General features: G+C 40.5%; 2 protein-coding genes across 2 annotated transcripts in view; both read right to left on the bottom strand.

The window, feature by feature from the left end:
* The window catches only part of LOC120931616, a 39,739-nt gene extending 35,782 nt beyond the window's left edge, over positions 1-3,957 (bottom strand). Inside the window, exons 1-2 of the mRNA XM_040343230.1 lie at positions 3,552-3,957; positions 631-900 (exon numbers count right to left, since the gene is read on the bottom strand). Of these exons, the coding sequence (XP_040199164.1) occupies positions 631-900; positions 3,552-3,632 (351 nt within the window). The 5' untranslated portion in view covers positions 3,633-3,957. The remainder of the gene's footprint in view (positions 1-630; positions 901-3,551) is intronic.
* A 4,603-nt stretch (positions 3,958-8,560) lies between these two features.
* Positions 8,561-13,269, bottom strand: part of LOC120930373 — a 59,843-nt gene continuing 55,134 nt past the window's right edge. Inside the window, exons 21-22 of the mRNA XM_040341565.1 lie at positions 9,641-10,381; positions 8,561-8,775 (exon numbers count right to left, since the gene is read on the bottom strand). Of these exons, the coding sequence (XP_040197499.1) occupies positions 8,569-8,775; positions 9,641-10,381 (948 nt within the window). The 3' untranslated portion in view covers positions 8,561-8,568. The remainder of the gene's footprint in view (positions 8,776-9,640; positions 10,382-13,269) is intronic.

Raw genomic sequence — 13,269 nt, 5'->3', positions numbered from 1 at the left:
ACGAAAAACATACACACGACCGTTTTCCTCGGCAAAAAAGCTCTGCCACCAAGTTTCTTGATGGATTCTGTCGAGGAAAACGGTCGTGCGTACGAGGCCTGACACATGGCTTTTTTTCACAGAACTGCCATTGAGATTTGCTTAAAAAGTAGGGCTAAATATGGATGATTGTTGCTTAAACAGAAAAAGGTATAAAAGGGCAACTTTACCCAAAACTGACAGTGGCTACATGTGTCTCTGCTGCCTCACATGAGACCATAAGAAAGGTGTCATCCTTTTGTAGTTGATTTGTTTATTCCATATTATGTGGGTTCCAATGGAAAAGAGGGGAATCCCACAGTGGTGTCATGGCCTCTGATTTTGGATTGATGTGGGAACCCAGTTGACATGAAAAAAACAAAACAAAGGGTGAAGCTGCCAAAACCCACACAAAATGAACTTAGTTGTGGTTGAAGTTGGGCTGAAATCTTAACACATTGGGGTGTATTTACTAAAGGCAAATAGACATTAAAGATACACTTACAACTGAAGAATGTATTGTGCTTGATTGTACAGTTTTATACAACACAACAAAATAATCAGGCAAAGAGATATTATGGTATTATTATAGTTATAATAAGTATACTTTACCAGGTCATTTACTTCGGACCCTCTGAAGTCATCTTCTGTGTTTTCAGTGCTTATCATTTTCCTCTCATTATGTTCCTTTGTTGTTCTTAATATGTCTTTCTCAATCTTTGTGTCTTCATTACTTAAACACAACTGATCAGCATTTCCCTGCTCAGACTCTTCTGTGCCCGGGATAACTTGTACAGGAGGGTCCGCTCTCTTCCGGTGTGAAGCCGAATCACTTTTTGACTTCTCGATAACTTGAATCTTAAATCTTTCTGAAATTTGAGACTTGACATACACAAAAGGTGGTAAACGTGGTAATATAATAGCTTACTATCTTAAAATACTGAGAAAAGCAATTAAAAATATATCTATAAAGTAAATTACAAAGTGGTGTGTGGGGGGGGGGGGGGTGATTTACTAAAACTGTAGCACTCAGAGTCTGGTGCAGCCATGCATGGTAGCCAATCAGTTTCTAACTTCAGCTTGGTAAATTAGGCATTGACAATAAAACCTGGAAGCTGATTGGTTTCTATGCAGAGCTGCACCAGATTTTGCACTCTCCAATTTTAGCAAAGCTCCCCCCCGGTATGTAGTAATTTTGATAAATGCAAATAAGTTGTGGGTTAGATATTTATTGAACTGTAATGAACTATGTTCTTTGCTTACTACAACAATTCCATGTACCTAACTTACTGCTTTAACCCTCTTGCCAACCAGCCGCCGTCATTATACTGCGGCAGGCCGACTCGTTCCCGTGGACCGTCGTAGCTGTAGGTTGGTCCCTTTAAGCAGGATAGTGGGTGCGAGTGGCCACTGCACAGCGGGGGTGCCGATGCTTGTGACCGGTGATCGCGAAGACCACCGGCCACGAGCGATTGCGGGCACGAGAGGCAGAACAGGGACTTGTGTGTGTATAAACACACACATCCCTGTTCTGTTCTGAGAGGAGATGCAGATCATGAGTTCCTACAAGCTGGGAACCACGATCTGTCATCTCCTATAGTGAGTCCCATCCCCGCACAGTTAGAACACACATTATGGAACACAGTTCCAGAAAATGTGCAAAAACTGAATACAAGAATTCCCTGATATTATAGAAATAAAAGTATGGTAATGATAAAAGTAATAATAATAATAATGTACACAAGATTTGCACAGTATAAAAGAGTCCAAGCTCAGGGAGGTACAAGTTTAGGGCAGAAAGTCCAGGGATGGATTTAGGCCCCGTACACACGACCAGTTTCCTCGGCAGAATTCAGCTTCCGACCGAGTTTCTGGCTGAATTCTGCCGAGAAACCCGGCCGTGTGTACACTTTCGGCCGAGGAAGCCGACGAGGACCTCGGCGAGGAAATAGAGAACATGTTCTCTATTTCCTCGTTGTTCTATGGGAGAACTCGGCCCGCCGAGGTCCTCGGCGGCTCCAGGACTGAACTGGCCGAGGAACTCGATGTGTTTGGCACGTCGAGTTCCTCGGCCGTGTGTACGGGGCCGGAGAATAGTTTTTGCAGGGGTAACAAATATAACCTCAGGGCTGCCATCATAGAGGAACTCCTTGATCGCCCACTAGTGTTAACCCCTTTCCTGTCAGTGACATTTACACAGTAATCAGTGCATTTTTATTGCACTAATCGCTGTATGGCAATGGTCCCAAAAATGTGTCAAAAGTGTCCGATATATCTGCCATAATGTCGCAGTCCCAATAAGAATCGCAGATCGCCGCCATTACTAGTAAAAAAATAAATAATAATAAAAATGCCATAAATATATCCCTTATTTTGTAGACGCTATAACTTTTGCGCAAACCAATCAATAAACGCTTTTTGTGATTTTTATTACCAAAAATATGTGTAAGAATACATATTGGCCTAAACTGAGGGAAAAGTTAGCTTTAAGAAAACATTTTTTTTTTTTTTTTAAATTGTTGCTATTTTTTTGTTTGTAGCACAAAAAATAAAAACCGCAGAGGTGATCAAATACCACCAAAAGAAAGCTCTATTTGTGGGGAAAAAGGACGTAATTTTCAGTTAAAGTGACGCAGTGCCGTATCGCGGTCATTGAGCAGTCAATTCTTCTGGGGCTGAAGTGGTTAAAAAAAAACATCTGTGCAATCGCTGTTTGTTTTTTTGCTTTATTCCCTAGGATTTTGGCATCTGCTTACAGAAAGAAGTTTCAAAAGGATTCATGTACATGGACTAGTATAGACATTTTCCAGCGCTTTCCTGTGCCCAGAGAGCACTACATGCCATGTACAGGTTCAGCCTACCATTCATGTGAATGTCTGTACTCAACCGTACTCCCGTAAAAACACCAGTGCTTTTTTGTATCAGCTATTTGGATACACATACACATCCATCATTTCCCAAACTCAAAAATGTTGTGTTCAGCAAATATTCAACTATGCATATATACGGGTAAACACATTTGCAAAGAAACATCAGCATTTAGAAAAGTATGGCTGTATCCACCATTCACTTAAATGGCAGATTGTTCATGGCACGTAGTCAGGTCCCCGGGTACCAGGAAATATATGCTTGGCATACAAAATACTTATAAAAGTCCATGTGCATGAACCCTAATAGTACTGCCTACATCACTTTAGCAGCAGCTAGTGAAATAGCAAACATATCTTACTTTTCCATCATGTATCCATCGTGCAACGTAAGGATGGACTAATTACAGTAAATGCACACCATTATAAAAGCCCTACCAACTGTCATTCCCTTACCCAATGAGAGGCCTTCATTAGCCAATGAGGGCATTTCACTGGACAATTAAAGGGCAGCTGGAAAGCTTACGGTAGTTTCAAAGTCAGGCCCCGAGTAAAAATATTTTCCCTAACAGGTTGGCTTTAAGAATAAATATTTTTTTTGACCTTTAAGTTCTGAAGTGGCCTGTAGTTACATAAACGTCCTTTTTGTCCTCCACTGATCCTCACCTTTAATATCTGATTCTCACTTATTGATCTCCACTTGTTCATCAAAATTTTGCTGTCCTGCTGAACCAAATCAGGCTCCATATAAGCAAAATGCAGCTCTTTGTCCCTGGAAGGTGGGCTGGCAGGGGGCGCCAACACCCCAACTATAGATGGAACAAAGGTACTTTGTTCTGCATCTTCCTGGTGAATGGTAAGGTAAAGAAAATGATATCCTTGATCATTAGAAAACAAATAGGATCCATAGCAGTGTATTTAAGAGGTCACACCTGAGTGAATTACATGACATCAGAAGCAAATGAAAATGTGCATCAATGCACATCTCTAGAAGACAACAAGCACCTTTTTGTGGACTGGATGTAGTCAGCCCTGCCAGTGTCACTTGCTATACTGCTCTACCTCCTCCCCCACTCTCAGATCTCTACAACATAAAGGTTAACGTATAACTAAAGACACAAGTTTTTTAGTTTCGATAATGAAAAGAGGTATTAGAACACCTGTCAGGTTTTCATTGCTGTTTGCATCCCTGTTACAGAGATTCACCCTCTGTATTTGTTCTGTATACTGTTATCATCGAAATTGAAAGTGAAAGAAAATCAAATTTTGGGTTGTCACCAGAACAGAAATAAAGGGGGAATCTTCCAATAGGGACATTAGTTTGATGACAACCAGGAATTTTCCTCACTTTGAAGGGATTTCCTCTCACTTCCTGTTTTGGCAATGGGACAGGAAGTGAAGGAAACTCTCCCCAATAGAACACAGATGACTAAAAACCGAGGTTATAAATCTTGAAAAAAAAATGTTGCCTTCAGTGGTTATAAACCCTTTACAACCACTTTTGCCTACAGGTAAAGCCTCGTACACACGACCGAGAAACTCGACGGGCGAAACACATCGTTTTGCTCGTTGAGTTCCTTGTTAGGCTGTCGAGGATCTCGGCGAGCCAAATTTCTCCATTGCCATCGAGGAAAAAGAAGACATGCTCTCTTTTTGGCTTGACGAGATCCTCGATAGTTTCCTCGTCGAAAAGTGTACACACGACCGGTTTCCTCGGCAAAAAAAACAAAAAAAACAGCAAGTTTCTTGCTGGTTTTTGACGAGAAACTCGGTCGTGTGTATGAGGCTTAAGCCTATAATAAGGCTTACCTGTAGCTTCCGTGAATGTCTCCATAGTTTAGGAGATAGTCACTATATATGCCTGTGCCAATGTCATCGGCACATGCGCACTGAAGAGACAGCTCGTTCGTGCCGTTTATTCAGCTAGTGTACCAATACCGGCGGCTACGGAGTGATGTAGTTGCGGCTCCGGGCAATTACAGCGCCGGAGCCCGCGATACCCGGGAAGTGACTCCGGGAGACATGTTGCTGGCCAAAACGCTGTGCCGGCATTGCTGCGGGAGCTTCTATCTAAGTTATGCTATGCATACTACCTCATTATGCCTTTGTCTTGCAGGGTTTTTTTTTTGTCCCTGTGGGTTTACAAACACTTTAAATTCTACTTTAATCATTCCGAACTATAGTGGCTTTTTGCGATAACACAGGAAGTCTGCACAGGACAGCACTTTCAGTCAGACCAAAACTGAGCAAATAAAAGCTCAATAATAGTTATGGTTTATTATATGTACTAAAGAAATTAGCATCCTATGTTGAATTAGTAATAAATTAGGGCAATAAAATATATACCTTTTATAGTAGTGTTCTATATTAACATCAACCTTAGATATAGTATTAAACAGTACAGCTGAGTAAGTGTAGCTAGGCATTAAGAGCCACCTCTGTATTGCTGCATATATTAGATGGAAATGTCATTTTAAATGTACTTTAGAGTCTTAAAAAAACAAGAACTGCTGTGCTAATGCTAGACACGGACTGCTTTTTATATATGTCATACTTATTTTGCAATTTTGTACATAGTTCTGCCTTAAACAATTTTTTCATAATGACCTCTACTGTGTCAGGACCCTCCAAGCTGAGGACCAACCCCATCCGCAACAAAAGATACTTGGGCTGACGTCTCAGCCATAGAATCTACTGCAGGCCTGACATTCAGTCCAAAAAAAAGCAGCCTATCCTCTCATTGACAATTAGTTATAAAATGCTTCCTACCACAGAGATGTCCCTCGTAAATTGACCTTGTAAACATAAAGCTCCAAATGATATTAGGTATATGTATAATTTATCATAAAGTTCTTAACTACAGGGGAATAATAATTGTAGCAATAAAGGACCCACCTTTTCAGCCATTCTCTGATTAATGTTGCTTTGACTGTTATTGTTATTTTCTTGTAATAAAAACTGACTAATCTTGTCTTCTGAAAGCTTGCCACTATTTATTATGGTGCTTTTTCCACCACTGTAAAGTTCAGATTGCTGGCCATTCTGCATTTCTTTTTCATCCTCCATGGTACATGGATGTTCCTTGTTTCCTTTTAAACATGTATTGTTGTCCTGTTCCCTGGATAGTTCATCACATTTCTCTGGGTCACAGGTATTGTTCAGGGGTCCTAATGCTGATAATTCCTCATTTCTTTGAAAGTCCAAAGTAGCACAAAATTGATAATCACCTTCGATGGTGTTTTCTGCAAAATCCTGTGGAGGTAATTGTTTCTGTTAATGGGGTGGCACCATGCAACCCATATGGTGGAATTTCCCTATTTGGAGTCCATTTTGGGATAATGTTTTTAAAATATATAATGATTTTGCCTCAGACACAGGAGTTGATTTACTAAAACTGGAGAGCGCAAAATTGGGTGTAGCTCTGCATGGTAGCCAATCAGCTTCTAACATCAGTTTGTTCAATTAAGTTTCGACAAAAAAAAAAATGGAAGCTGATTGGTTTCTGTGCAGAGCTGCACCAGATTGTGCACTCTCCAGTTTTAGTAAATTAACTCCACAGTTCCCCAAACCTCCAATATCATTAGTATCCATGCTGTCAGAACCTTTTTTTAGAGGTTAAGAAGGGGAATTTTCATTTCTGATCAGCGACTACCAGGGCAGTAATCCCGAGATTTTAGAAATCTTAGCGTATATCCTCTATAACAGAATGGATAATTTAATTAAATGACCTTATGAGAAAGGAAGAGCTATCAACGCAGTTACACAAACAATATAATAATTTCTAGGACATATGGTTTCCCTGGATATCATTTATGATTAACCATAATTTTTTAAGTCCACTACCTTAGAATTCCTCTACCAGACTTCAAAACCCCCAGAAACGCCACCATTTTATATAGTATTGGACACTTGGCAACAGGCCTATCTCCATTTTTCTCCCTATGTCTCTCCTTTTTTTTTTTTCGTTTTTTCTTTCTCTGTCTTAATATTTTTTATAAAAAATTCACACTTGGCCTTTTTACACCGACAAGGCCCCAGATTTTTTGGTTTCTCCCCCTCCCCCTGGACCGTTCAGTAAACATGTAATCTGCCTACATTTTTGTGCAGCCTTCATTTCTTCTAGTCATCCCTTTTTATGATCCATTACATTGGAAAAGTATCTTTTCGACCTATTATATCTTGACTTCCTAATGGAGAGGCTACTCAGGCTACATTCCTTGCTATGAATGTTTGCTTCCTTGCTTTGGCCTTTAACTTTTTTCAAACATCCTTTTAAGCTATGGCCCGGTGACTTATGTTATGTTGTGTGAATTTCATATGTACAAGTATTGGTTTACGCTTGTACTCTTGTATTGTGAATTGTAATACCATTTTTTATACTGGTACTGTGTTGGAATTTTTTCATCTTACCGTCACGTGCCAAACATAACAGAGAACATTAAGTTAAAATTAATTAAGTAAATTAACCTATTTCTTCTACTGGCACCAGTGACCATGTTTGAATTACATGCCAGCTGCCTTATGCCAGGTTTAGACTTGCGTCTAAACCGCAGAGCCTCTGAAAACAATCCCTGTTCGGATTGCATTGCAGAGGCATTTGACAGAGGGTGAGGAAGCAACATGACACATTCTAACTGCTTGTTTTAACCCCATAATTGCCTTAACAACAAGCCGCAACCGCATGCATTGCACGTAGTTGCAACGTGTTTGCAGTGCTTCGCTATTCACTTGAATGTGTTGCATTCGGTGGGCTTGCTGCAATAATTTTTACTGCTTATTGCTACCTTTGCAGCTTAATGGGGGAAATTGGAGGGTTCTAAAACCGCAACTCAATCTAAACAAGCCCTATTTGTTTGCTGTTTATTATAGGTAACCTAATAAACCAACCCTGCATTGTCCTCTTACCTTACTTACCTTTAAATAGTAGTGCCCTGTAGACTCAAACACTCGTTTGTGTTCCTTATGGTAAAGTTGTTCCTCTCTATAAAATCTAGCCCAGAAATTCACTGAGTATAACCTCACAGAAGATCCAGCTTTTTTCTTGCTGCATGTCTCGAAAATACCGGGGAAAATATATAGTAAATACATTTTACGCATCTCATTAATGCAGCTAGATTGTGTATTGCCCGGCAGTGGAGAGACACGAAACCTCCAACAATACTCTTATGGCTCACACAAATTGAAGAGGTAAATAGGATGGAGGACTTATTATAATCGATTCAAAACCGACATGAGATCTATTCGGAAACTTGGGCACAATGGAACATATTTAAATATTCGGAAGAGGGGAAGTCCCTCTTTGAACCTTGAGACAGGGGGAAAATGGGGGAAGGGGAGGACTCTGCTGCCCCTACATCCCCTGCCAACTGGAGATATCGGATTTGTATTTTTAATTTTTTTTCCCCCTTCTCTCTCTCTCTTTTTTTTCTTTTTGGGTTAATTTGATGCTATTAAAAAAGAAAAGTATGTTGTTCGGGTATCCAGGAGGGGAAGAACCAACGTAGACGGAAGATTTCAATATAATTAGGTATATGATGTACTTAAGATAAAAGTAAGATTGCATATTGAAAGGATCCGGGTTGGCGCTCATTGGTTTGATGTATTGAATCAGTAAATATGTTATTTCTCCTGTATGCTGGACAAATTAGATAAATAATAAAAAATTGAAGAAAAAAAAATCTAGTTAACAACATTTATCAGATTTCAAACTTACCTGATCATGCATTTGCCCTGTGGGTAATGTGTTACTTATATTGTCACTGGCGGCCAGACTTTTAGCTCTGATGTTATTTCCCATACTATCCTTAAGTGACGTCAAGCTCCCAATGAGATCTTGAGTTGCCAGGAGGACATTTCTTACCAGTGTGTCTGGAGAACCTCTATATGGATGCTTTAAAAAAAAAAAAAGTAATCAACACAATGTACTCAACCTAATGTAAATGATAATATATCAGTATAACAATTTCTATATGAAAACGGAATAACAATATAGTGTTTTAGATAGTGATCTTTCAGTTGTTTCCAATTGGAGTGTAGCACTACCCCAGAAGGAGCTGCTGGTTTGTTTTGGGTGGCACATTTATCTCGTGGCTCTTCCGAATTCCTAGGGGTGAATGGTGCATATAGCAGTAGTAAAGGGATGTCCGCAACAAGTGTCTTTTGCTATGCTCATTATTACCCAGCCGTGTAAAAACAATAAAACTTGTGGTGAGGAAAGAAAAGTTGAAGAAAGAAGGAGAATAGCAAATTCAGGCATAGCAACAGGGAAACAGTCCTGCTCCCACATATAACACTTCTCTGCGCCACTCCTGCTTGAGTGAGAATAGCGTACCTGGACAGGCCTCTCTCACTGACCTGGCAGCCAGAGTATCGCTCGAACCTTTAAGGAAAAGTCTCTTCCACAGACCCTCCTGGAATGAACTTCAGGATTTGAGGAAAAGTCTCTGCCACAGACCCTCCTGGAATGAACTTCAGGGAGACACCTCTGCCACAGGCCCTCTCTGATTGCAAATTACGCTCATATCAGCACTGTTTAGTTGTGATCTACAGTTTTCTGAGGAATGTAAGCTTTGATAAATAGCATTTTCCATTCAGAGATGGAATCCTGTGCCATGCAGAGCCTTGTGGCACCAGATGCTCACCATTTGTGCCGTAAAGAAAGTTCTTGGTTTTCTTGCAAAATTTAAATTACTGTCATTGAGCCAAGCAATACATAATCCATACATTTTTAATACTGACAAATATCTAACACTCACCAGATCTTTGTGTTCATCCTTTTTACCATCTAGTTTGTCAGCTGTTTTAGGTTTTATGGTTACTTTATCTTCTTCTGCTCTGCAGATATTTTCTTCATCTTCCTTTTCTAAAAGTTCTTCACAAGTGGCTCTTCCTTTTTCAGTATATTGCATATCTGTCTTTGAGCCTTCACTTTCTATGTGATCTATTGATCGTGTGCACATTATCTTCTCTCCACCTTCTCTGTCTGTAGTTGTTGTCATCATGATGCTCTTATTCATCTCATTTTCTGCCTGGGACACTGGGTCTCCTCTGTCACTTGTCACAGTTTTTGGTGCAATATTTCCTCCAATGGATTTCTGTTCTAAAATTGATTCACTGTTTAACTCACTTGTTTTTCCTTGGCCTACTGTCAGACCTAGCTTTTCACACCCAAAATTATCTAAACATTCAACATTATCAATGGTCTTTCCCTCTTTCACATTGCACTTTGTTTCTTCCCCTTTTCCTTTCTGTAGCCCAATAACAGGCTTATTGACGCCATCTTCACTGTTTGCTTTGATTTTTATGTATAGTTCCAGGTTTGGTTCATTAGCCATCTCACATAAACTTTCAGTCAATGCTTCCTCTTTAGCTGATATGATTATTTCTTCTTCGTTTTCCACATTTTTAAATTTCTCCAATGATGTCTCTAATATTCCTTCACACCCATTTGAGGGACAGGTCATCTTCTCAATTTCCTCAGAGTCTGGCACATCTGGCTGCAGAGAGAAATTCTTTACTGCATACACAACTTTGACTCTCTTAGCATATATTTTGAAACTGATAAAATGGAGATTACAACTTAATGCTACAACAAGAATGGTGGTGAAATAATAGTTTAGGACACCTACAGCTTAGTAATGTTATACTTGCAACCTGACTTTAAACAAACATGTTTTCTTGGAAGCAGCCCCATTTGGTATTCAAATCATTAACATTTTCTGACGATGTAGATGTTATTTTTTCATGAAGCAGTGAATCTCCGCAGAGATGTGCAGTACCACTACAAGCCTGATGTACAAAGGCTGGCACAAAATGAAACAGGAAGAAAAGAGTACAGTTGGCCAAACCAACCAATCTGATTGTTTTTTATTTTTTATTTTTGTATTTAAAAAAAAAAGTAAATGTGATTGGTTGTGTTTGGATAACTGATCTGCTTTCATTCCAGTCTTCTTTGCAGTAGTATTTGTAAATTATTGCCTTCTAATATGACCAGTAGTTAATTGGTTTCTGAATATCCCTTTGACCTTCTTAGCCTCATAAAAGATAGTGGTAGTAGTAGTAAATGTAAGTAATCGATCTTGCCGAGTTGCTCCCAACACCATGACACAGATCCCTTAAGCCTTATACCTATATTGTTCGTAAATGACAGGAGTGAAGCCTAAAGGCTCGTACACACTATAAGAAAACCGGGCAAACATTTTTGTCCAAGGAACAATCGTAAGATTTTCTGATAGTGTGTAAACAACTTTCCGATCTTCTGAACAAAAGTTTCCCAAGAGACAAACTCAAAAAAAAATTCTCATGCGGGAACAAAATTAAAGATTTTCGTTTAAAAAAGCCTATGTCAAATGAGATTTTTTGTACATTATTTCCTTCCTTGGGTCCGACTTGCTTTGAAACAATGAGGAAAATCAGACGATTGCCCAATTTTCTTACAGTGTGTACCCCACATAATTTGGTCTTCTGTTGTTGCAGCCCATCCTCTTCAAGGTCTGACATAATTTACATTCACCAATGCTTTTCTAAACACTGTTTGAACAAGCTCCCTGACTAGCCGCAGACATCTTAGGCTGGTCTTCTTCGGGGTTCCAATCTTACACCATTTTGATTGGCTGGGCCAAGAAGACGTCACTCCTGTGCGCAAATACATGCCAATATTGTACGCTGAGCTGCAGATGCGAAGCTCAGTGTATATTGCAGAAATTCAGGTAAAGAACTTTAAAGCAGAAGAGACATAGTAGTTTCTATTCTGCATAGAAAAAAAACCTGCCTGTTTGCATTTTTAAATTGAAGTTCCACTTTAACTGTTTCCCAAACTAGTTAAAGCGGAACTAATGTTCCACTATGACACATTGGAGTTGATTTAGTAAGGCTGGAGTGAACAAAATCTGGTGCAGCTGTGCATGGCAGCCAATCAGCTTCTAACTTCAGCTTGTTCCATTAAAGGCTGAAGGTTTTTTACCTTCTATGCATGAAGGTAAACCTCAGTGTGCACCAGTCCCCCTAATACTTACCTGAGCTCCCTCTCAATCCAGCAACGTACATGAGAGCATTGGCTCTCCAGGGATTCTCCCTTCTCATTGGCAAAGACACACCTGCTTGGGTGCCCCCATTGCAAGCTGCTTGCTCTGGGGGCACTCGGCAAGAGAGAGGAGACAGGAGCGCCCCCGGGGGACCCGGGAAGAAGAGGGTCGGGGCTGCTCTGTGCAAAACTGCTGCACAGAGCTGACATGTTTGTTATTTTTTTCTTTTTTTACCTTTAATATCACTTTAAACTTTGACAAAAAAAGGTTTGGAAGCTGATTGGTTTCTAACTATACAGAGCTGTACCAGATCTTGCACTCTCTAGGTTTAGTAAATCAACCCCACTGTGAGCAGGCAGGTATTTTATTGCAGAAGAGACATGCAATGGGGGAGATTTACTAAAACTAGTGCACTCATAATATAGTTCAGCTGTACATATAGTGCTAGCTAATTGACTTTAAACTTCAGCTTGTTAAATGAAAGTTTTGCAATAAAACCTGAAAGTGGTTTCTATGCAGAGCTCCAGTCTTAGCAAATCAACCCCAATGTCTCTTCTGCAGTAAAACACGTCACATGCACTCCTTGCGGAGACTACAAGTGGCTGTGCCAAATAAAACATTCCTACCTGCCTGCTCACAGTGATCCCTGGACTGTAAACTGAGCGGCTCATGCACACTCAGCTTACAGCGGCCAGGCCGATCCTGTGTGCCGAGAAGTTCCCGACGCAAAAGCTGAATAATTCCTTGACTGCACAGAATGGGAGGGTTTAGTTACACTTTAATGTATTGAGTTGGAGACACATGGGGCCAGATTCTCGTAGACTGGCGTATAACAGCGGCGGCGTAACGTATCTCATTTACGTTACGCGGCCGCAAGTTTTACAGGCAAGTGCTTGATTCACAAAGCACTTGCCTGTAAAGTTGCGGCGGCGTAGTGTAAATTCTCCGGCGCAAGCCCGCCTAATTCAAATGATCCAGGTAGGGGGCGTGGATCATTTAAATTAGGCGTGTTCCCGCGCCGATCGTACTGCGCATGCGCCGTCCCTAAAATTTCCCGACGTGCATTGCGCTAAATGACGTCGCATGGACGTCATTGGTTTCGACGTTAACGTAAATGGCGTCCAGTGCCATTCACGGACGACTTACGCAAACGACGTACTTTTTTAAATTTCGACGCGGGAACGACGGCCATACTTAACATTGGTTGCCCCTCATATAGCAGGGGCAACTTTACGCGTCGCAAAAGCTACGGAAACGTCGTAAATTCTCTGCGTCAACCGCGCGTACGTTCGGGAATCTCGCGTAAATAGCTCATTTGCATAGACGATGGAGAAAAACAGCGTCGGCGACATCTGGCGGCG

The sequence above is a fragment of the Rana temporaria genome, chromosome 3 (assembly GCF_905171775.1).
Source record: "Rana temporaria chromosome 3, aRanTem1.1, whole genome shotgun sequence".
Lineage (NCBI taxonomy): Eukaryota > Metazoa > Chordata > Amphibia > Anura > Ranidae > Rana > Rana temporaria.
The sequence above is the reverse complement of the archived record's forward strand: the minus strand, read 5'-3'. Positions and strand labels throughout refer to the sequence as shown.